At 48.4% G+C, this 24,598-nt stretch overlaps 2 protein-coding genes across 5 annotated transcripts in view; one reads left to right on the forward strand and one right to left on the reverse strand.

Moving 5' to 3' along the window:
- LOC134735983 (collagen, type I, alpha 1a-like) overlaps positions 1-11,047 on the forward strand; it is a 40,695-nt gene extending 29,648 nt beyond the window's left edge. Inside the window, exons 9-10 of the mRNA XM_063634592.1 lie at positions 4,410-5,488; positions 7,772-11,047. Coding sequence (XP_063490662.1) covers positions 4,410-4,966 — 557 coding nt within the window. The 3' untranslated portion in view covers positions 4,967-5,488; positions 7,772-11,047. The remainder of the gene's footprint in view (positions 1-4,409; positions 5,489-7,771) is intronic.
- A 2,518-nt stretch (positions 11,048-13,565) lies between these two features.
- AIFM1 (apoptosis inducing factor mitochondria associated 1) overlaps positions 13,566-24,598 on the reverse strand; it is a 36,673-nt gene continuing 25,640 nt past the window's right edge. For 2 of the 4 annotated variants that reach the window (XM_055266859.2, XM_055266860.2), the window contains exons 8-16: positions 24,147-24,223; positions 22,929-23,037; positions 21,727-21,834; positions 21,292-21,380; positions 20,694-20,834; positions 17,626-17,768; positions 15,874-15,998; positions 14,170-14,366; positions 13,566-13,827 (exon numbers count right to left, since the gene is read on the reverse strand). In XM_055266859.2, the coding sequence (XP_055122834.1) occupies positions 13,756-13,827; positions 14,170-14,366; positions 15,874-15,998; positions 17,626-17,768; positions 20,694-20,834; positions 21,292-21,380; positions 21,727-21,834; positions 22,929-23,037; positions 24,147-24,223 (1,061 nt within the window). In that variant the 3' untranslated portion in view covers positions 13,566-13,755. Of the gene's footprint in view, positions 13,828-14,169; positions 14,367-15,873; positions 15,999-17,625; positions 17,769-19,102; positions 19,450-19,550; positions 20,835-21,291; positions 21,381-21,726; positions 21,835-22,928; positions 23,038-24,146; positions 24,224-24,598 lie in introns of those variants that run through there. The other 2 variants (XM_055266861.2, XR_010119613.1) reach the window with 2 other exon arrangements.

A 24,598-nucleotide genomic window follows, 5' to 3' on the forward strand; every position in this document is an offset into this window, starting at 1 on the left:
TGCAATGGTGCGATCTCGGCTCACAGCAACTTCTGCCTCCCAGGCTCAAGTGATTGATTCTCCTGCCTCAGCCCTCCTACCTCAGCCTCCCGAGTAGCTGGGATTACAGACGCCTGCCACCACGTTCAGCTAATTTTTTGTATTATTATTATTATTATTATTATTTTGAGACGGAATCTCACTCTGTCGTCCAGGCTCGAGTACAGTGGCGGGATCTTGGCTCACTGCAACCTCTGCCTCCCGGGTTCAAGCAATTCTCCTGCCTCAGCCTCTCGAGTAGCTGGGACTACAGGTGCGCACCACCATGCTCAGCTAATTTTTGTATTTTTAGTAGAGACAGGGTTTTACTGTGTTGGCCAGGCTGGTATCGAACTCTTGACCTCGTGACCCACCTGCCTCGGCCTCCCAAAGTGCTGGGATTACAGGCGTAAGCCACCGTGCCTGGCCACCCCAGGTTCTTTGGAGACAAGGTGGCTGGTTTCTTCCTCCCTCTCCTCACTTAACTCCTTGGCATGTGGATCTGTGTGCAACATGGGCTGGTTATACCAAAGCTTTTCTTCACAGATGACGGTCTGTGGCCTTGGCCTGTACTGGGGATGGAGGTGGACTCAGGTTAAAGCGCAGGCACGCAGATGAGAGGACGGAGTTGGTAGCCACTTCCCAGATCACAACTTTCATCTGCACCACCCTCATAGGTTGGGAGACATGCCTGACTGGGGCTCTTGGAAAGCCACTCGGTCCCTGCAGCCCACCCTGCTCAGTTTACAATCGTTAAAACAGTTATACAGGCCGGGCGCGGTGGCTCATGCTTGTAATCCCAGCACTTTGGGAGGCCGAGGCGGGCGGATCACGAGGTCAGGAGATCGAGACCACGGTGAAACCCCGTCTCTACTAAAAAACACACAAAAAAATTAGCCGGGCGTGGTGGCGGGCGCCTGTAGTCCCAGCTACTCGGATAGGCTGAGGCAGGAGAATGGCGTGAACCCGGGAGGCGGAGCTTGCAGTGAGCCGAGATTGCGCCACTGCACTCCAGTCTGGGTGACAGAGCAAGACTCCGTCTCAAAAAAAAAAAAAAAAAAAAAAAACAGTTATACATTGGCTGGGTGTAGTGGCTCACGCCTGTAATCCCAGCACTTTGGGAGGCCGAGGCGAGCGGATCACGAGGTCAGGAGATCGAGACCATCCTGACTAACACGGTGAAACCCCGTCTCTACTAAAAAATACAAAAAATTAGCCGGGCGTGGTGGCGGGCTCCTGTAGTCCCAGCTATGCGGGAGGCTGAGGCAGGAGAATGGCGTGAACCCGGGAGGCGGAGCTTGCAGTGAGCCGAGATCGTGCCACTGCACTCCAGCCTGGGTGACAGAGCAAAGACTCCATCTCAAAAAAAAAAAAAAAAACAGTTATACATGTCTCCTCCCAGCACCATGAAAGCCCCTACAGAACTTCAGAAGATCACTGGCTTTCACTTGTCGTCGAGCTGGACAGCAGCTCAGGAGGGCTGGCTGCCTGGAGGAGATGATGCCAACACAGGAGGTGCTGCTGGCCGTGAATAGGTGCTCACCCTGAGCATGGTGGCTGCTGGGAGGCACTACCCCCCAGCCCCCGACAGCTGGGGAGTGGGCCTGTTGTTTGGGAAACAGATTCCGTGTTCTTCAGGAGGGCCCTCTGGGATGGTGGGAAATTTGGAGAGTGTGGGAGATGGAAAGACTCAAACCTGTGGTTCATTTGAAAAGAAAAAAAAAGAGTGAGGACGAAGTGGCTTTGGGCAGAGTCAGCAAATGAGATGAGGGCAAGCCCCCTGGAGTCTCTAACTCCACTGATCCCCAACTCCTCCTACCTTGGAGCCAAAGCTCAGCTTGCCAAAGTCCCTGGGACCAGGGCAAAGAGGCAGGCACCTGCCCTGGGCTCCTATCAGAGGCAATGCAGCATCCAGGGGTTTGGGGCCACTGTCCAGTGGTGCCAGAGTTAACCCCTCAGCCGTGAGTATCTGCTAGCCCAACACCTGTCCTGTGTCGTCTCTTTGACCCCTGATGTGTCCTCAGAGTGAAGTTGGGGAGGCCCTGGCCTTAGCTGATCTCCCCACAGCCTGGTGCAGGCAGACCAAGATTGTCAACACAGGGAGGTTTTGCCAGAGCGAGCACAAAGTGAATTTCTGCGGGCCCTTGAGTGTGCTGGGGGATGGGGACACAAGTAGCCATCAAGCTGACATCTCTTCCTCAGATGGAGAAGAGACCCAGGGGAAGGGAGGGGCCTCCAGTCACACTGCACGGGGCTCTATGTATTATATAAAGTGAATGCCACTGCCCGGAAGTGTGCAAGGAGGTGGCAGTAAGGCCAGATTCAGGAGAATTGGGGAGGGCACTTGGAGAGGAGAGATCAGGAGGGGCTCAGACTGGGACACCACAGTGGGACCATGGGGCCTGGCCCCAGATATCCAGGACTAGGGATGAGGTAGGATGGGGGATTGTCTATGAGGGGTACGCATTAGCCCCCAATTTCATCCACTCTGCATCCTCCCAAGGGGCAGGCCCGGGCTGAGGTTTGTACCAGGAGGTAGACAATTCTGCTCTTTGGGATTGCCACAATCCACTGGGAAGTGAGGACAGGCCTGAAACATTTGCTAGACAGAGGCATAGCAGAGGCCCAGTGGAAATGCAGCCACTCTTCGGTTTCCCCACCCTGCCCCCACATCGGGGTTGAGGGTTGTTGTTGTTGAATGCAGAAAAATATAACAATGTGTATAAAGGTGCAGTATGAGTCACTTCACGGAATGTCTAGGCCCCTTTGCTGGCAGCAAACAAGCTTTCCAGCCCTCTTTTGAGGAAGCCATCCAACTCGGCGGCTGCTGCTGGTTTGTGTGTGTGAGGGTGTATGAGTGTGCATGCGGGTCTGTGTGCAACATGGCTCTCTGGGCCTTGCCTGCCTGTGTGCGTGTCTGTGTGGGTCTCACAGATGTGAGTGAGGGCATAACTGTGTTCGGGGTGTGAGTGTGTGTGCATATGCTTGTGTGTGTAGGCTCAAGTCTTGGATGTCAGGTCCCCTCGTGCATGCGTGTGTGTTCGTGGAGGGCGTGTGCATATGTCTGTCTGCAAAGCAGTATGGTATGTGAGCCTGTGCGTCTCAGGGTGTCTACGTGTACATTTTTTCCTCGTCGCTGCCAAATTATCTTCCCATCTCTCCCCTCACGAAGAGAAGGGCTGACCGAGGGGAGCTAGCAGTCCAAAACGGAGGTGGCCAGGGACGGGAGAGGGGCTGGAGGGAAACCAAAGCAATTCCACTCTTCGGAGTAATGTGTCAGCCAAGGATGAAACTGAAACCGAGACAGCAGCTCAAAGGCACCAGACCCTGGGATCGTCCAGGGGCTTCGGTTCCTCCCACTCCCCCACCCCCTCCAGCCAGCTGTGGAGATTAGTCAGCCCAAAATTCCCATCCCTGCAGCCTTAACTTGGGGTTGAGTTTGTGATGCTGAGTTAGAGCTTGGACCCGTGGTTAGCACGTGACCCCATTAGCTCCCAGTATCACATTAACACAAATTAGTATATCAGATCCTCTCCTGGTCACCTAGGGGGGCTTGGGGAAGAGCTCACAGCTCAGGTCCTGCTCTGGGAGAAGAAGCTGGTGCCGTGGCATCAGGAGAGGGCACAGGCTGAGACTGCAGGTCAGACTGGGGACAGAAAGAGGGGGCAGGGGGGCGTCAAGCTTTGCTGATCTGATCTTTTTCCTCGGTCGTGCTCTGGGAGGAGACACCTTGGGGAGGGGGCTGGTAGAAAGGAGGGGGCTTCCAGGAATAGCTGGGCACCGCCCTGTAGGAAAAAGGCCCGGGCTCTGAGGTCTGGGCGGGAGACAGACGGTATTTCTCCTGGCACACAGTGAGACCTGGGAACGTTTAGGATCCTTTGGATTCCCCCCACCCCTTCCCTTTCTTTATGGAAAGTCTTTAGATAACTTTCTCAGATGGTTTTGGACACCCTGAAAGCAGGAGAACTGGACGGACTGAGAGGGGAGGAGAGGCACCCAGAATGCTAGCACAGGGTGCAGCTTTTATTTCTTGGCACAGAAAAGAGGGACACACTCTGCCCATATATTTTATATGTCAACTTGTATCACAGAAGTGGCCACTCTAGCTTCTGGAAAGGGTGAGGTTGGAGCCCCCAACAACTTTTCCCCACAGGTTCTGGCCACAAGGTTATTTTTGTGCCTTGATATTCTCAATATGTTAAGTAAACATCCACCTCATAACCACCAAGCACCACGAGGATGTCCAAGGCAGCATCATGGCTTCTAGAGCTCAGGGCCTGCAAGGAGTTAAGACATGAAGTTCTGTCTATGAAGACAGAGGTTGCAAGTTTGAGCCCCAGATGAGCCCTTAGTTTTTTTTTTTTTTCTTTCTTTCTTTTTCCCTTATATAGCTGCAGAAGACCGGATTGACAAGCATGGAACACCTAACTGTCACTCTAGATCTGGACTTAAGCAGAGCCTCTACCTCTCATCTCGGCGGAGCCCAGTCTCAGGCTGCGCCCCAGCCTTGGTCACAGTCTGCAACCCTGTGCTGGAGATGCGTTCTAAGTCTCATGGGAGCCAGGCTAGAGAGTGGCTGTTCAGGGAAACCCACCCCCAACGCCCCAGACACGACTCAAAGTTTCCATTCTACTGCCTGCGGGTCAAGAGCGCCATCCCCAGAGAGCAAAGACCGCCCGAAACTGCAATCCCTTTGCTGAAGTTAGGAGCCGCCCGGGGCTCTGTGGGGCCTGCGAGGTGGCTCGAGGGACTTTGCAGAAGCGCGCAGGAACCAGCCCCCGACCTGGGGCGCTCGGCCGCGGGGCTGATCTCCGTACTCTCCCGCCACTGGGGTAGGAGCGCGTCCTTCTCTCGAGTTCGGGGACGGCCCGAGAAGCAGCGGGGGCTGGTGGCGTTTTTCTCGCCACCCCCTTTCTGGGCTCGCGCGCCTTCCAAACCCGGATCCTAGTGAGGTTGAGCGCCCCCACCCGCCCAGCAGTGCGCCCGGGCGCCTCTGCAGCGCCACCTGCACGCGGAACGCGGCGGCGGCGGCGGCGGGAACTGGCGTCCAAGGAGGAGCAGCAGGAGGAGGCGATATCGGCTCCTCTGCCCCCAGCTTTCCTCGCTGGCACGCGGCCTCCCTTCGCCGCCTCAGCCCCAAGCGGCCTGACCAGCCCAGCCTCGAGCCTTGTCCCGCGCCCTGCCTGGCGCAGGCAGCCAGCGCCCCAAGCTTCCACTCCTGCTGCTGCGCTCTGAGCGGCCTCCTGCCCTGGGCGCCTCTTCTGGGGAAACAGTGAAGTCACACTGGGCCGGATCCGCTGACTCATGAGAATGAGACTCTTCCCCGCTCCCCGGCACACCCTTTGAAACTTCCCCTCAATCCTTTTTCTTTTTTTTTTTTTTTTTTTTTGGCGGAGTCTCGCTCTTTCGCCTAGGCAGGAGTGAAGTGGCGCGATCTCGGCTCACTGCAACCTCCGCACCCCACCCCCAGGTTCAAGCGATTCTCCTGCCTCAGCCTCCGGAGTAGCTGGAATTACAGGCGCCCGCCACCACGCCCAGCTAACTTTTGCATTTTTAGTAGAGACAAGGTTTCACCACGTTGGCCAGGCTGGTCGCGAACTCCTGACCTCAGGTGATCCACCCGCCTCAGCCTCCCAAAGTGCTGGAATCCTTTTTTTCTACTCCCGCCTCCCCTCTTCCTCCCGTCCTGACAGGCGAACTGGAGCGGCTCTGGGCTCCCCGGGAAGGATTTCGGTGGGGCAGCTGGGAGGGCGGTGGCGGGTGGGAGTCCCCGTGGAGACCTCCGCGCCCCTGTTCCAACCTGGCCACCTGTGCTGTTCTGGGGGTGCACAGGGAATGCCCAGGAGGGAATTGCATGTTTGCAAGATTGGGCAAAGCTCTCACTAAGGTATCCTTTTGTAATTAGCCACTGCATTCAGGGAGTGCCTACCCAAGGGAAGGGGTCTGGGGATCCCCTTCCCTCTCTTCAGAACCTTGGGGCTGCCTGAGGGGTTCACCTGGAAGCTGATAGCTCTTCTTTGGAACCACCTGTTCCAATGAACAAGTGAGAACATGGGCTTGCTTCAGGCAGAATTTGGAACAGCTTCTGCCACTGAAGGGAGAAGTGTGGAGTGTTCTGAGCCTTGAGCTGTTCCGGACCCCAGCAGCAAGTCGAGCCGATCATCTGAGAGGTCACTGGCCCTTTCTCCTGGAACTTGATAGTGGACCAGTTCCGGATAGGGTGGGGGTGACTTGGAGGCCCAGGAGTCTGGGTTTTCATACCACCCCCTTGTGACACTAATTTGAGGACAGTGGAAGGGATGAGAGGATTGGATTGTCTCATCACCTCTCCACTGGGGTGGGAAACCAGAATATTAGTTTATGCTAAGAATTTCTAATATGCTTAGAATATTAGTTTCAACAAGGTGCCTAAGGGCCTCAGGCCCAGGCCAGGGAAGGCTTCAAGTTAGAGGAGCCCTGCTGGCCTCCGAAACACCTAAAGCTCCCCTTTCCTTCCAGAGGGGCATAGTCCTTAAGCATCCTTTCCCACCTAGCAAATCGTGGTACTGGATTGGCATTGTTTGCCTGTATGCAATTTCCTTGTCTGTAAGGTAAGAGCCAAAGCTGGGTGTTGAAGTTTGCAAGCTTCCTGGCTTGCTTGTCACTGCACTTCAGGGCACGGCTCTGCCAAGGCCATGGTCAATATGGAAATGGCCATGGACTAGGAGCAAGGAGGGTGGGAGGTAGAAGGGCTGGTCTCAAGGCTTGGGCTTATATGGCATGAGGGAGCTTTTCTGAGCTCCTACCTTGGTATTAGGTTGAAAGCCTGGGTTATGATGGCTGTCCACACAGCAGCTCTGTAGGGCATGTTTGTTGGGGATTGGGAGCCCGTAGGAATGTATGTGCTAGGATCATGGCTGACAATAGTCCCACTGTCAAGCCTTCCTTGGTGGAAATTCTGGGTTTGAAGCCAAACTTTAGCTTAGGGGCTGAAGGATGACCCGTTTCATGGAGCCCAGTTTTGAGGCTGTCAAACTCTCCGTGGAGAGGAAATAAGACAATGTACAATGTACAATTTCTAGGGGTCCCAGGTCCAAATGTAACTGGGTAGGTCAAAGAAAAAGAAACTATAAACAAAAGCCATAAACTAAAAACAAAACAAAAACCAGCAAAACCTGTACATCTAGTAGAGCCAAAGGGACAGCAGAGGCATGGGGAGATGGCTGCCAAGGGCCTTGGGTTCCATTAGCAGCCTCTCTAGACCTTAGAGGTAAACAGCAACTGAGAGATGGAGAGATGAAGAAAGTCCCATGCAAACACCGAAAGACTGTTGCATACACAGGAGGTCAGGGCTGAAGGTGAGAGATGACCTAGTCTGTTCTCATTTTACAGATGAGGAAGCAGAGAGCTCAGAAACTAGTTGCCCAAAGCCATCCAGGCAGTGAGCGGCAGCACTGCGGCTGAAATCCGGAAGAGTGTTCTTTTCACTGTGCTCCTCTGCTTTGGGAGAAAACACATGAGCAGGGAGCAGCCCCTGGAACCCGAAGAGGAAACACAGGGAAAAGGGAAACACGGGGTTGCCAGGCACAGTGGCTCACACCGGTAATCCCAACACTTTGGGAGGCCGAGATGGGTGGATCACCTGAGGTCAGGAGTTCAAGACCAGGCTGGCCAACATGGCGAAATCCCATCTCTATTAAGAATACAAAAAACATTAGCATGGTGGCTTGGTGGCGGGCACCTGTAATCCCAGCTATTCAGGAGGCTGAGGCAGGAGAATCACTTGAACCCGGGAGGTGGAGGTTGCAGTGAGCCGAGATCACACCACTCACTACACTCCAGCCTGGGCAACAGAGGGAGACTCTGTCTCAAAAAAAAAAAAAAAGAAAAGAAAAACAAGAGGGGAAGACTGCAGAGATTCTGAGAGGAGGAGGGAGAATGAAAGATCTGAGGAAGAGTGAAGAGGGAGATGTGTAATCTCTGGGTGAAAGGAATGTCAGCTCCATCTTCTATGAAGCAGAGCACTCTCCATATTCTTTCCAAAGTGATGACAGAGAAGACACAACCATAAAACAGGGGAACTATGATTTGGTCGGTGAAGGAAAAGCCTAGAATAGGCCAGTCACAGTGGCTCATGCCAGTAATCCCAGCACTATGGGAGGCTGAGATGGGAGGATCGCTTGAACCCAGGAGTTTGGGAACAGCCTGGGCAACAAAGTAAGACCCCATCTCTATTTTTTTAAAAAATGCCTAGAATAGACAGAAGCAGAACAGTAAAGCAACTGGAGAAGCAATGAAGTTCCAATCGGAACTCACTTATCATACTCCCAGCAGTTAGGTGACACTGATAATCCCTATTGACTTGTCTGTGGCCACCACTTGGTTATAAAGCCATTAAAGGAAGACAGGGACAATATATTACTCATCTTCCTATCTCCAGAGCCTAGTACAGTACTATGGCATGCATTAATTGCTCAGAAAATGTTAAAGAAATGAATACATTTATTTGTATATTATTTATAAATTCAATACCTATGCTAGATACTCCCTGAGAAGCATCTCTGTGTTGTACTGCAAATGCCAAGACATCCTAGGTGAGAACCTGCCTGGGAAGCCAGGTACCTCTGTCCCCCAACACAAGACACAACTCCTGGGCTTTCCCCAACCGAAACACAGACCTTGGAGGCTCCACCAGGACTAGGTAAGGTCTTCATAAAGGCACACGACTAGGTGAAATTCACTGGGGTCTCTGCCTGACAGTGGTCCTCCAGAGGATAGTTTGGCTATTTGTGTCCAAATTGTCAACCCCCTCTGGTCAAAGACCACCAGGAACATGGTCAAACAAGTTAGGTTTATTGCTCATTGCAGCAAGAAAGAAGGCGCCCCATGGGGGAACCCTGCCATGCCTCAGGAAGAGGGCGCTAGAAAAGACTTAGAGGATTCAGGTTGGGTCAGGGGATTTGGAGGAAGGTTTAAGGATGTCAGGCTTTGTTCTGGGCTGGATGCTGGTGATTCTGTGATTGGATTGGGTATCTTATCAACTCAATCTTATCCAAGAGGAGGGCAGACAAGAGCGAGGCTGAAGCCGCAATTGGTAAGGAAGCAGCAGCTACTCAGAAAAACCAGGATGGGGGTGGGGGGTGTTTGGTCATTTTCAAGGTTCAGGCAATCTTCATGTTTTTGTCTGTGTTCACATGATTATGGAGCGGTCTTGTTTTTGTCTCAATTCACCATGGTCACAGAGTAGCCTTGTATAATGCTGATGTCCTATGAATGTATGTTCAGCAGAACACCCAGATCTAGCTGTGAGTGCCAGGCCAGTTGGTAGCAACACCAAGTCCTGGCCGACAGTACCGGGCGAGCTTCCAGAGACACCAGAGGCTGCTTTTCTTTCTGCAAATGTTCATTTTGAGAGGATCTCTGGTTTCCATCGAGGGCTTGGCAGTCCAGTATCTAAATATTTAGACCCTCCCTGTCCTCTTTGACCTAGTCACACCCATACGTAGAACCAGCCAGGCAGGGGAACGTCATCACTGGCTTGGGCTGAGTGAGTGTATCTGTGTGTGGTTTTGTGTACGCGTGTCTGTGCCCGCCAGGAATTCCCTGATAAGATGGGAAAGAGACCAGAGGCAGTCTTACTTCACCTCTGGGCCCAGCAGAACTTCCCCTCTGCCCAGAAAGCAAGGTACTGGGAGCGAGTCCCAACAATCTCTAGGGCAGCAAGGGTGCCTGGCTTTAGGTGGAGTCAGGGAAGGACGTACAGAAGGGATATGGCAGCAGCCAAACTGGAGAGGAGCGGGAAAGGGAAGGGGCAGTGGGGGAAGGGAGGGGAGAGTTCCTTTGTATAAATGGGTCTCTTGAGAAGCTGCTGATTTTCCTTCAAGGAAGCAGCCTGCAGTAGGTCACTGTGGAGTCCCACCCCCAGCCCTTTCTGTTTAAAGCCTCTTGTCTCCAAAACAGGCCCTGTCGATTAGAACAACAACAAAAAAATCACAAATGTTGACCTCATCCTTCACTAAGAGGCTTAATCTAACCCCTTTCCAATCAAACTTCCTTCCTTCCCTCAGTTCCACCTCTCCACCTTTAAAAACATTAGGACACCCTCTGCTGTGGTTTACAGGTAGCCAGGCAGAGGTTAGGACCATCACTAAGTGGTGCCAAGGACCATCTGATACTGTTTGTGAAATGGCCAAGGAAAGCGAGGTTGAAGTCAAATGGGTGGGCTCTAGATGACTGCTCTTTGGGCAAAGCCTGCCTCTTCTTCCCAGGGTGGGACTAGCCCTGCACCACATTGTGGTGTGGCCCAGCTTATCACAGACCGGCTATTGAGGGCCAAACCTTGACTGGCACTGCTTATCTGTGGAGTGAGAAATCAGACCCTAGAGGCCAGTGGCTCATGCCTGTAATCTCAGCACTTTGGGAGGCCGAGGCGGACAGATCACCTGAGGTCAGGAGTTCGAGACCAGCCTGGCCAACGTGGCAAAACCCCATCTCTACTAAAAATACAAAAATTAGCCAGGTGTGGTGGCGTGCGCTTGTAATCCCAGCTACCCGGGAGGCTGAGGCAGGAGAATCGCTTGAACCCGGGAGGTGGAGGTTGCAGTGAGCCGAGATCACCCACTGCACTCCAGCCTGGGCAACAGAGCGAGATTCCATCTCAAAAAAAAAAAAAAAAAAAAAAAAAGAAAAAGAAAAAAGAAAAAAAAAAAGAAAAGAAAGAAAGAAGTTGGACCCCAGGATCCTCAGGGGCTTGGGCAGATTAAATGCATCCTGGGATAAGTGGCAAGTTGTGACAGTGAGTGAAGTGGTGATGATCTGAACATCCTCCTATAAACAACCTGAATTACAGAGATCAGAGGTTACAAGACAGAGGTGCATTTTTACAGTCAGCCCTGTTATCTAGCATCATCCAGCCAATCGACCAAGGACTTGCTCAGCACTTCACCAGGGTGCATCAATATGGTCCCCATCCTGAGAAGAAAACATGGGCTCTACTCTGGGACAGGTGACAATTCCTTTAGAATGACTTAAAGAACAATTACACTCAAAGGTGCTAAGTGCAACTGGAGTTCAGAGAGAAATCATGCATGGGCACTAGTCCAACTGGTACCATGCCACCAAGGCAGGACTTGATGTAGGCCTTGAAAGATGAGTAGGATTTGGATAGGTAAAGGGAGGAGAGATGGCGTTCCAGACGTGAAGAGCATGAACACAAGTTTAAAGGTGGCAATAAACCAGGTGTGTGTGTGTGTGTATGTCCACATTAAAAGTCATAGGGAAGGTCAGCCAAGCAGAGTGGGCTTAGTACTACAGGAGACTTTGAACCTGATGTGGTTGGTGACAGGGAATCACTGTATATTTTTAAACAGGGAGGGGACATGGAACAAGTGGTGCTTTAGGAAGTGGCCTAACAGCAGTGGTTGACTCAGGATGGCTACTGTGGCTGATCTCTCCATTCTTGGCATGGCCACAGTACTTTTTGTGTCCTTCTATGAATGTAGCTCATTGTATTGGAGTTCTGCACCCACGTGTCTGCATTCCTCACCAACACCAGGAGGTCCTTAAAAGCAATGGCTATGTTTTATCCATCTTTCTATTCTGACATCTACCTGGCTCACAGTAGGCACCCAATGAACATTGATTAGATGAATAGATCATTTAATTTCAATCCACTGAACTACAATGACATACCATACAAGGATAACTACTGTCAAAGAATTTGACAAAACTGTATACAACACTAAAGCAAGACAAATCACAATTTGATCTTTTCTTAATGATTTGTGGAACACTAGGATCTTAGTCTTACCCCCATCTCTATAAGCAGCAATTACTGCTGTATAATAATTTCTATGTCACAGGATACTAGATGAGTTTTCTTTTTTTTTTTTTTTGAGACGGAATATTGCTGTGTTGCCCAGGCTGGAGTGCAGTGGCGCAATCTTGGCTCACTGTAACCTCCACCTCCCAGGTTCAAGCAATTCTCCCGTCTCAGCCTCCTGAGTAGCTGGGACTACAGGTGCACGCCACCATGCCCGGCGACTTTTTGTATTTTTAGTAGAGATGGGGTTTTACCACGTTGGCCAGGATGGTCTCGAACTCCTGACCTCAGGTTATCCACCTGCCTCGGCCTCCCAAAGTGCTGGGATTACAGGCATGAGCCACTGCGCCTGATCCTAGATGAGTTTTCTACATATGTATTTGGATATATCATTTGGATATGATCACATTCGACTAAACCTGTATCCATATAGTATTGTACGGTATACCCGTAGTGCAAATTCTTATGGTGGAGATTTGGCCTGTTCTCCCAGTGTTCAGAAGGGATTTGGTTGAAGCTGAAACTGCCCTTAATCAAACCCAATATTTAAAAAAAAATCCAGACTGGTAATAATTTTCTTTTTATATACATGGAGTTTCACAACAGGACTCTTGAAAGTAGTAACAAATTCCTCTTAAATAAGATTTGATGTTTTTAGGCCAGGTGCGGTGACTCACACCTGTAATCCCAGCACTTTGGGAGGCCGAGGCGGGCAGATAACCTGAGGTAGGGAGTTTGAGACCAGCCTGACCAACATGGAAAAACCCCATCTTTACTAAAAATACAAAATTAGCCAGGCGTGGTGGCGCATGCCTGTAATCCCAGCTATTTGGGCGGCTGAGGCAGGAGAATCACTTGAATCTGGGAGGTAGAGGTTGTGGTGAGCCTAGGTCGCACCACTGCACTCCAGCCTGGGCAACAAGAGCAAAACTCCATCTCAAAATAATAATAATAATAATAATAATAATAATATTTGATTTTTAAAAGTTAAGCAATCTAAAATGGCAAACAATGAGTTGACTTGTGAAACTTTGAATCGTATTCCCAGGAAATAATCTGTAAAGTGAGGTATGCCCATAAGCATATTTTAGAGAAAAGGAGCTTAAGAGAGGACAGATGTCTGGCATGAGGACAGCAGGCAGAAGAGTCAAGAGATGATGGTCCTTCCATGAGTCCGTCTCCAGGTTTAACTGTGAAGAACCAGGTCTCTGAACTCAGATTTGTAGTAAGTGCCCTTTCTGTCCCCTGCAGGACCCAATCCAGTTCTGGGACAGGAGTTGTTCCAGGTAAAACAGAGTCTATTCCATACATTTATTTGTTCACTCATTCGACAATGATCTATGAAGCACTTACTATGAAGCAGACCCTGTGCTAAGCTCTGGAGATAAAACCGTGAGCAAGGCCTTAACGTCAGGGCTCCTGCTTCCAGGAAGTCATGGGCTAGCAGGTAGACAGATACACAAGGATGAGGCTTGGAAGGCTGGGAAAGTCTTCAGAGATAGTGAACTTCCTGAGAGGAGAGGAGGGGAGTCAAGTGTTGTGGGCCGAGGCCACAGCAGGTGTGTGCAGAGAGGTCTGGAGGGGTGAGGGAAGTTCGGAAATGAAAGCAGTTTTGCGTGTGGAGTAGGGCATGAATACATGGCTGAGAAAAATCCTGCGCTTGGTCGGTGCTGCAGTTTGCTTGCTTTCTAATGTGTGGCTTTCCACCTTCACCCACCTGCCCCCTTGACAAGAGAACAGAATTTAATTTAGAAGAATCAGAATTTATTTCACTATGTGAACATTAAGAATTTGCCTACATAGTTGAAAATATTCACAAAGGACTTGATCATTCACACTCATACACAGAGAAAGTCTGCTGAATAAAAAAATGCTCCTTTACCCATCCGACCTCCTCTCAGGGGCGGCAGTGGGTTTGCCAATTCCACTGTGGGGCTTCAGTCTTCATGAATGTTGAATAGTTTGGCTACTTCATTGAGATCTTCATGCTGCTCACCGTCCTTAATGATCTGAGGGAGAGAGAGTAACAACAGGTCCCCAACTCACTCCATGTGTGTTCAGGCCATGCCCACACAATGGGGCCACCTGGGGCAGTCCCCATATCACACTGGGAGGGAGTTGTGGGAACAGCTCTCTACTAACCCCAAACAAGCAGCCTGCCAAATCCCAGGTCACCCAGCCAAGTCCCAAGTGAAAAAGAATGTTCCTGAGCCAAGGCTATACCTTTGTTCTGCTCAGGCACAATTTGACCTGGGCGGGGCACAATGCATCTCAGAGCACCCGATGAAGTTACAGGAGTGTTTCTGAGCCGTACTTCCCATCTTCCTCTAAGAGTTATGACGGGCACCTACCTTCCTTGCTATTGGCATTCGGTTAAAGATGTTCCATAGCACAATCCCCACGACCACTTTGTCCCTGAGGTAGAAGATGACACCTTTGCCGTAGTCCTCCCCCTGGACAGGGGCCTGTGGAACTGCCGGGGTGCTGGGAGGAATAGTAATTTCTGAGGCCTCGGACTCTGTCTCACTCTCTGATCGGATACCAGTTCCTGTGGCCAGCCCCCAAAACAAATAAACATAGAAGCAAAATCAAAACTTCAGTTATTATGAGCTTGGGAAATTCTAGAAGCCAACAGTCTTTCAAGGCCTGCTTCAAGCTACTTCTAGAGGATTTGTTTCTCTATGCCCCCTCAGCAAACCCTGGCCTTCACCAGCCCCTCTCCAGTGACAAAGCCAAGGAAAGGTCCTCCTTGCCAGCTCCTGGGCACAGGGTCAGTCTGACCCAAAACTTCCCTCCCTTATTATCTCATTTTAAATTCATGCTATGAATATTTCCTGGTATCTGGATTTCTTCAAACTGCAGAAGGCTGGTTCTTGTCCTCTAAGAAATAATTCTAGAGCTGCGTGGTCCAAATACAGTAGCCACTAGCCACAGCCATGTAAATGAACATCATTTCAAACTAAGTAAGATGTAAAATTCAGTTCCTTATCTGCACTCACCATATTTCATGAGCTCAAAAGCTACATGTGGCTAGTGGCTAACGTACTGGACAGAGCAGAGATGGAACATTTCCATCGCAGCAGAAAGTGCTATTGGACAGTGCTATTAGACAGATACTTTAGACAAAGCAGAAGGCACTTCCATATGGAAAAACCATAGTGGAGGCATTTCTTCCTAGAGAAAGAGGGGAAGGGAAGGGTGACATAGGAAGGGGGCACCTTGCTTTCTGAGAACCACCAGCCTCCAAATAATACTGTCCAGTGGACAGAGCAGTGACATGAATCCACTTACTAGGAGAGATCAGAATTAAGGAATATGGAATACATTAGAATTACACAGGAAAAGGACCTACATATCCATATAATGTCTTGCTTTCTCCTTCTTAAAGAGCACCTTGCCCTTGAGACACCTCTGGCAAAAGGACGCAGAGGTTAAATAACTTGAGCTAAGGTCAAGGAATAAGGTCTCGGAGTTAATGAAAGACATCTGTGGGAGAGAAGTCCATTCCAAGAGAGATGCCTCCCATCTAAAGAAAATCTGGCATTAAGATCTGCCAAATGGAATGAGAGGCAGCTAAATAACTACTCAGCCCAGTTCCTCCCTGCCCAGGACCCATGGAGGATAGCCAGTCTTAAGCTAAGGCTCTCAGGCCGTGTTCTTGAGATTCGTCTGAAGCAAAATAATAAAAATGACAACTGAAAGAAAGAAAAATAAAAACGCAACCTAAAACGTTCAGGTTTTCTTGTTTTCTTCCTTAGGTCTTTCCAGAGACAAACAAAACAACAGTGTCGTTGAGCTAGCCACTGTCCAACGTCTAGGACAGATACCCGCAATATTTGAATCTATGCTTTGACCAGGATACCTGACTTTGCCAAATCTCAGACCACTAAAGAGTGAGGACTTGGGGTTTGGTTTCTTTTAAAGAACAACATGAAGAGAGGCTTTCACTGACAACCCCCTCTGGCCAATACAGAAACCCCTTGTTCAGGAGAATCTGGACCACTCACTGCTTCTCAACACTCTCCGAGAGGAGAGGAGTGCTGGGACTTTCTTACCTGACTGCTCTGTGGCAGATTTGGGGTTGTCTTGTGCAGTTGCTTTTGCAAAAACACCAACTGTGGGCAAACTACTGTCCACAAGACCAATAGCTTCGTAGCCAACATCGGGGCCCAAATCACTCCTAAGAAGAGAGAAGAGGGTGTTCTGTCAAGGGACTGTAAGGAATGACACAGTACCACATATTCTCCATGACACTGCATTTTTTTTTTTTTTTTTGAGACAGAGTTTCACTCGTTGCCCAGGCTGGAGTGCAATAGGTGCGAACTCAGCTCATTGCAACCGCTGCCTCCTGGGTTCAAGTGATTCTCCAGCCTCAGCCTCCTGAGTAGCTGGGACTACAGGCGTCCACCACCACGCCCGGCTAATTTTTTTGTATTTTTAGTAGAGACGGGGTTTCACCGTGGTCTCGATCTCCTGACCTCGTGATCCACCCGCCTCGGCCTCCCAAAGTGCTGGGATTGCAAGCGTGAGCCACTGCGCCCGGCCAATTTTTGTATTTTTAGTAGAGACGGGGTTTTACCATGTTGGCCAGGCTGGTCTTGAACTCCTGACCTCAAGTAATCTGCCCGCCTTGGCCTCCCAAAGTGCAGGGATTACAGACGTGAGCCACCGCGCTCGACCAACACCACACTCTTATGCCAACCAAACAACTTAGTATGCATATCACAAGAGATGCCAAACTGATCTGCTGTTGCTAGAGCATCTAGGGATGACCATGAGAAAGTAAGATTAACCCTAATAGCTTTGACTTTTCCTTAAAAAGCCATTATACACGACCACATATCCATGCAGTGATTGAAACGTTCTTGAATTTATTCATGCTTTTATCCCATGCCACATTTGGAAAGTGATGAGGTTCCCACTTTTGCTATTCACTACTTTTGTCTTGAAATTCCCTTTTTGAAGCTTTAGTGTTCCACATTTATGGAATTCAGAATTTGAGATATTTTATGGTTTCATTAACCTACAGTATTTCCCCTTAGCCTCCAACTTTTCTTTTTAACTTTTAAAAACTTTTTATTTAAAAAATTCAGATGAGCTCTTGCTATGTTGCCCAGGTTGGTCTTGAACTTCTAGGCTTAAGCAATCCCCCAGCCTCGGCCTCCCAAAGTGCTGGGATTAGAGGCATGAGCAACCACACCAGACCAGCCTTCATCTTTTAGGACTGGAATGCTTTCTGACATTCTTTTTTTTCTTTTTTGAGACGGAGTCTCGCTGTCGCCCAGGCCAGAGTGCAGTGGTGTGATCTCGGCTCACTGCAACCTCCACCTCCCGGGTCCAAGCAATTCTCCTGCCTCAGCCTACCAAGTAGCTGGGATTACAGGTACGTGCCACCACGTCCAGCTAATTTTTGTATTTTTAGTAGAGACGGGGTTTCACCATGTTGGTCAGGCTGGTCTCGAACTCCTGGCCTCGTGATCCGCCCACCTCGGCCTCTGAGCTATTTTGCCTGAAGTGCTGGTGCCATCTCCATTCATTCACCTAGTCTAACATATGCCAGACAGAACACTTAAAATAATTTTTTTTCTCTTTTGATGTTTTACAAAAGGATCAGTTTGGTGAAAAACTAAATAGGACATTTCTGCCAGATGGCTACCTGAGGGTAGAAAGTGTGGACATGAGATGGACTTTTTTCCCTTCTGTATGAAGCTAACTGGCTCATAATAAAACCAAGCCATAACTCTGTGTTATGGTCCTAGAGATACTGAGTTGTAATCAGTTGGGTCCCCAAGGCACACCACTATTACCAGAACATTGACTGATGCCAGTACGGCTTAGCAGCTCCAGTCATATTTTCTCCAGCCAATCTTCCGCTCACAACAGCGTGATCATGGTGCTCTACCCGCCTCCTTCCCAACTTTATATCGTAGAAGCATGCAGCATCTCCTGCCTGTGGAAACAAATACATAACATGAACACATATAAAAAAAAAAAAGCAAGTTAAAGACAAAATATAAACTTTGGGGGCTCAAATAACACTTGTAATGGTAACTAATTCATGTTTTCCAACTACAGGCCAGAGTTGTACTTTAACAAAAACAGCTAATAACCCATTTAAATTTTTTTTTTTTTTTTGAGACAGGGTCTCACTCTATTGCCTGGGCTGGAGTGCAGTGGTGCAATCATGGCTCACCACAGCCTGGACCTCCAGGCTCAGATGATCCTCCCACCTCAGCCTCCCAAGTAGCTGGGACTACAGGAATGCACCACCATGCCTGGCTAAATTTTTTTTTTTTTTTTTTGGTAGAGATGGGGTGTTGCCATGTTGCCCAGGCTGGTTTTGAACTCCTGGGCTCAAGCAATGTGCCTGCCTCAGCCTTCCAAATTGCTGGGATTACAGGCATGAGCCACCACGCCTGGCCTGAGATCTCATTTTAAAATATCTATTCCAGGCCAGGTGCAGTGGCAAATGCCCGTAATCCCAGCACTTTGGGAGGCCAAGGTGGGCAGATCACAAGGTCAGGAGTTCGAGACAAGCCTGGCCAATATGGTGAAACTCCATCTCTACTAAAAATACAAAAAATTAGGCAGGTGTGGTGGCAAGCGCCTACAATCCCAGCTACTTGGGAGGCTGAGACAAGAGAATGGCTTGAACCCAGGAGGCAGAGGCTGCAGTGAGCCAAGATCGTGCCACTATACTCCAAACTGAGAAACAGAGCGAGACTCCGTCTCAAAAAAAAACAAGAAAAAAAAATCTATTCTGCTTCCATAAAGCTAACCTAAATCTTCTATAGTTCGGTTTACTTATGCCTACTTCCTGTTCTTTCCTTAACAGACAGGATATTTATTTATTTATTTATTTATTTATTTATTTTTTTTTTTTTTTTATTTTTTTTTTTTGAGACGGAGTCTCGCTCTTTCACCCAGGCTGGAGTGCAGTGGCACGATCTCGGCTCACTGCAGGCTCCGCCCCCCGGGGTTCACGCCATTCTCCTGCCTCAGCCTCCCTTGTAGCTGGGACTACAGGCGCCTGCCACCTCGCCCGGCTAATTTTTTGTATTTTTAGTAGAGACGGGGTTTCACCGTGTTAGCCAGGATGGTCTCGATCTCCTGACCTTGTGATCCGCCCGCCTCGGCCTCCCAAAGTGCTGGGATTACAGGCGTGAGCCACCGCGCCCGGCCCAACAGGATATTTAATAACCATGATTTGCAGAATATTCTTTTCTATATGTAGAAACCAGTTTTTGGATGTGACTGCCTCTCACCTAGAAATGTTTTCTTAGATTTCTTTTTGTCATTCAGTATTCATTCATTCGACAAATATTTATGGAGTACTTATTATATACAAAAGTATTATGTTGTCCGGGTTGCTGAGACAAAACTGACATGGACCTTGACTATGAGGAGCATACAACCTAGTACAGAAAGATACAGCCTTGCTCATAACTACAGAGCAATGTAAACAGTAATGTGCCATATGAGAGGTACAGATTAAAGGAGTCAAGTATTTCAAGCAGAGGGCGAGAACCTCCAGCCGGGGGTGAACTGGGCCAGCTTCACGAAGGATGCGGTATTTGAGCTCTCTAACGCTTTGTTCATCTTTGTGGCTATTTAGACTCCCCCAAAGCAACCTAAAAATCCAACGAGCAACGGTAAACTGTGAAATTCACTTAATGGAATATATAGTCATTAAACTGTTTACAAAGTCTGAAGCAACGTAGAAAATGCTTACCTTTATGGTGTTAAGTGCAAAAGAGCAGAATATTATATATAGTATGCTTGCCACGAATAAAACAAACCAACAATAAAACCTACATGCAAGGAAACAAAGGGTAGGAAATACACCAAAATATTAATGGTTGCTGCAAGTGACTTTCCTCTCCTCTCTCCTTCTTGTCTGTCTTCTACACTGACCACATATTACTTTTTTTTCTTCTTTTTTGAGACTGAGTCTTGCTCTGTTGTTGCCCAGGCTGGAGGGCAGTGGCATGATCTCCGCTCACTGTAGCCTCTGCCTCCTTAGTTCAAGCGATTCTCCTGCCTCACTCAGCCTCCCAAGTAGCTGGGATTACAGGCCTGTGCCACCACACCCGGCTAACTTTTGTATTTTTAGGAGAGACAGGGTTTTACCATGTTAGCCAGGCTGGTCTCAAACTCCTGATCTCAAGTGATCCACCTGCCTCAGCCTCCCAAAGTGCTGGGATTACAGGCGTAAACCACTTCGCCTGGCCCACATATTACTTTTATAACAGGTTAAAAAAATCTAGTACATCTTTTTTTTTTTTAAAGCAAGGTTTGGAGGGGGAAAAAATTCCTCCAAGGTACCTACGTCCTTAGTTGCAGAGTCCATAAACAAACACAATACACTTGTAACTAGCAATGGGGAAATTACCTCATGGTTCCTACATACTATAGTCTTGTTTGTGTCACAATAGATTGTAAAAAACAGCTAAAAATAGTACTCAAGGAAAATGAAAACAGAGTAATTTTCCTTTCTAGGGAACAGGTTATAAAATTGCTTCATCCTCCATCCTCCGGATTCACGTTTGAGCAAAGGGAACAGCAGATCCATCTGAAGACTATGTGCATGCCCACCAGGGGTTATGCCAGTAGCTGCTGCCAATAAGTAGAACCGGAAGAGCTCTACCCCTGCAGGCATGCACACTGTTCATTTCATCTGCCACTAGCTCGCAGATGAGGCCATACCTGGTCTTCTGAATCAAGCAGTTCACACGTTTCTATTCTGTACCCTCAGCCTCTAAACACTCTGACCCTATTTGGTTACGCTGTTGATGAGCTTTAGCACACCACCAGGCAGACTTGTTCACAGGCTAGGGAGAATGAACTATGCCTGGTCATGCTGTAGCACACTTACCACCCAGATGTTAGAGCGTGCTTGTAGCTCTGCATTTACCCGGAAGCCACCAAAATCTGAGTCTATTTCCAGGCCACCAGTCTTGGCCAACTCAACATTGGGCTCCAGGCCCACAGCTGCCACTATGTGGTCAGTTTCTACCTGAGGCAAAAAAGAAATAATTCAGTCAATTACCACAGTTTCCATTTATGCCTACAGGCATCACAATGGACCATCATGCCATTAAGAATTGGGACTTCAAAAAATCATGGGTTAACTTACCTCTGGTAAATGGATTTTAAGTTCTATTTCATAAGCCTCCACCACCCCATCCCATGCACATCCCCCATGTCATTCCAACAGAAATCTGCCACCCTAGCCAGGACTCAAAACTCTGTGAGACAGACAGAATGGGGCTAAGGGCAAGTGGTTCACAGGAGCCTACTCTGGCTTTCATCATTCTGTTTTAATGGAGGGATAGTTAATTCGGAAAATTATATCAGGTTAATGGCAACTGCCAGGAAAACTAATCTACTGGCGTCAAATGAAGGAGTAAGAATGAGGCAAGGGGAGTGGAGAACTGGAAGGCCTCCTGGCAGGCTATCTTTTCCTTCCTTACCTTCCTGCCGTCTTTCAGCTTGATAAGTAACTTGCCACTGCTGACTCCAACGGATTGCACAATAGCATTGGGCATCACCTTAACCCCCTCTGTAAAGGCAAACAAGACCTGAGAGTGAGCCTACGAGGCTATCATTTTCATGGGAAGTACGGAAACTGACCAGCGGTCTCCTCCACAGTAAAATCAATTATCAGTACACAGGCAGTTTTGGAGAGCTGCAAGAACTTACACCCATGGTTCATTTTCAGCACTTCCAGGAATTTGGGGTATCTGATTCAGAACACCTAGATGAACGTAGCTGACTGGAGAATGGTGGAAACATTTTACAGGCCAGGTGATAGGGCTTATGTCAAAGGGGTTCCCATAGAAGCAAAGTTTGCCTTAGGTCACACTCAAAGGAAATAGAGTGGCAGCATATAGAAACAGTCTCTCTACCTCGTCTGACTTTTTCCATGGTCCAGTTGCTGAGGTATTCGGGGAGGATCTTTCCCATATTTCCTTTCTCAGGGAAGAGCTGAATCACTTCTGTGCCCAAGGCTTGAGCTGGGAAGAAGAAACAGAGTAGTTACAGCAGGAAGCAAAAGTTAATCCAGGAAGACAGGAAGAGAAGTAAAGGAGCAGCAGACAGCCCTCACTACAGACAGGACAGAGCTGCAATCCAGGCCACAGCACCCACTTACAGGACAGTGGGCATAAGGGCCTCGGTGCTCAAGTTCATTTGTAATGCAAATACAACAGGTATCAGAACTGCTGGCCCCAGATTAAGCTTCAGATGGTGAACTCTGTGCACTTCCACCCATGCAGTCACCTAAGGCTTACACAAGTGCTTTGCAACCTCTGAATAGGAAGCATCCTCCTGAAAAGATGCCCTGATTTCATATATCTGAAAAAGAACATTAAGAAAACTAGTTGCCATGAAACATTCCAAATGGAGCTCACAGATCTCTCAAGCTGGGAATCATCATGTGCCCAAAGAAGTTTTTGGCATTTTACAGGAAGCAGCAGTTCAAAGACACCTATAATTCTGTAGTCTGCATTGCCCTTATCATCTTCATAACTCACTTTCCTTAATATTTTATTTCTAAGGAGTCCTGGCATAGAGGGTAGAGGAAAGGAAAGGAAAGAAAGCATTGCTGTTGGCCAGGAGCAGTGACTCACACCTATAATCCCAGCACTCTGGGTGGTCGAGGCGGGTGGATCACTTGAGGTCGGGAGTTCAAGACCAGCCTGACCAACATGGAGAAACCCTGTCTCTACTAAAAATACAAAATTAGCCAGGTGTGGTGGTGCATGCCTGTAATCCCAGCTACTCCAGAGGCTGAGGCAGGAGGATCGCTTGAACCTGGGAGGCGGATGTTGTGGTGAGCAGAGATCGCACCATTGCACTCCAGCCTGGGCAACAAGAGCGAAACTCTATCTCGGAAAAGAAAAAAAAAGCATCGCTGTTAAGTTGCTCAGGTGATAGCTTTTTGGTCACCAAGGGATCCCTCACCAGAACTAATCTCAGTGCTTAGCTTTTCACTATATAAACCTTAACTAAACTCTTTCTACTGATCCTGCCAAACACATCTCTGGGATTCACAGAAAAGCTATATAAGACTAGAGAAAGAAAATCAAGGTCACTCCTCAATACTCACCCTTTCTGCCAAGAGCACAGGCCAGTTCGCTACCCAGGAAGCCCCCACCGATAATCGTAATTGATTTGACTTCCCGTGAAATCTTCTCCAAGCTTCTAAAGTCTCCAATCTGCAGGATCACATCAGTTTAGTCCATTAATTTCCAAAAGGGGCATAGGATAATAATACTAGGAAGTAGTATCTTCTAAATCTTTGGCAAAAGTAAATTTTCTCCTTGTATAAAGTGACTCAATTATAACTTCTATGTTATTAATGCAAATTTATTTCTTCATGGTAAAATTCCTTCTATAAACAGTGGTTCTCAATTGGTGGCAGTTTTGTCCCTATCTTCCCCAGGAGAACATCTGGCAATATCTGAAGACATTTTTGGTTGTCAGGGCAAGTAGGTGCTCCCAGCATTTAGTGTGCAGAGGCCAGGATGCTGCTAACATACTACAATGGTATAAGACAGCCTCCACTACAATTATCCAGCTCAAAATGCCAATACTGTAGAGGGTGACAAACCTTGTTCTAGGAAGAACTTAAAAGACAGTACACAGCCTGGCCAACAGGGTAAAACGTCCCTACTAAAAATACAAAAGAAAAAAAAAAAAAAAAAAAAAATTAGCCGGTTGTGGTGGCACGTGCCTGTAATTCTAGCTACTTGGGAGGCTGAGGCACAAGAATTGCTTGAACCCGGGAGGCGGAGGTTGCAGTGAGCCAAGATCGCACCACCGCACTCCAGCCTGGGTGATAGAGCAAGACTTAGTCTCGAAAAAAAAAAAAAAAAGACAGGACAAATCTTATCCCTGAAAGATGACAGCAGTTTTCATAAGCACAGTGTTAAGAAGCAGAACACCCCATTGCTTTTTATTTAGGTAGTCTTAACTTTTTTCTCAGAAGTCTCTACACAGCACTTGCAATGAAAAATGCCAAGAGGCTGTAAGGGGTTCCAATGAATCAAACACATCAAGAAAAAACAACTATGGAAGAGCAATCAGAAGGATCTATTGCAAGGAATACAAACACTCCATTTTTTCCCTAGGAGCTTAAAACCCTTGAGTGAGGTATCTGAGGTACAGAGAGAGGAAATGACTTGCTCAAGGCCAGATAACAAGTCTGGAGAAGAGCCATAAATAGAACTTGGATCTCCCAAGTCCCGGGTGGGCACTTGGGGACTGCAAGATTATACTACCTCTTCAAAAACAACACAAGGAAAACACTAAAGCAGACAATTACCTTTCTGAAAAGCGTCGTTCTACTCTTCACCTCTGCTCCAGCCCTATCAATGGCAGACAGACTTCTTGGAGTACCTCCTGGAAATAAGAGAAGGAAAACCCTTTAGCCCAACAAGCAGGAGCTAGCCCAAACAATACTCCCTCCACCACACAAAGGTGGAGCCCTCTTCACTTAGCACCATGGCGGCAACAACAGGATAGGATACCAAGGCTTTGTTTGCCTTCAGCTCGCCTCACAGCAGGCTTTTTGTCAGTTTCCTTTGAGAAGCAGATTTGAGAGTCTGTCTTCAAGGGGTACACCCTGCCCCTAGGTGGCCAAAAGGCCTTACTTTTGGCTTCCATGTTCTCTTCTAGTTTCTCTCTCACGAGGATTTGCCAGCTAGCATAGCTACATGGGTTTGATAAATTGCTTCTGTCTCCTCTCTTGGTTTCTGATTGCAACTGGCAATGAAG

Source organism: Symphalangus syndactylus, chromosome X, assembly GCF_028878055.3.
Source record: "Symphalangus syndactylus isolate Jambi chromosome X, NHGRI_mSymSyn1-v2.1_pri, whole genome shotgun sequence".
Classification (NCBI taxonomy): domain Eukaryota; kingdom Metazoa; phylum Chordata; class Mammalia; order Primates; family Hylobatidae; genus Symphalangus; species Symphalangus syndactylus.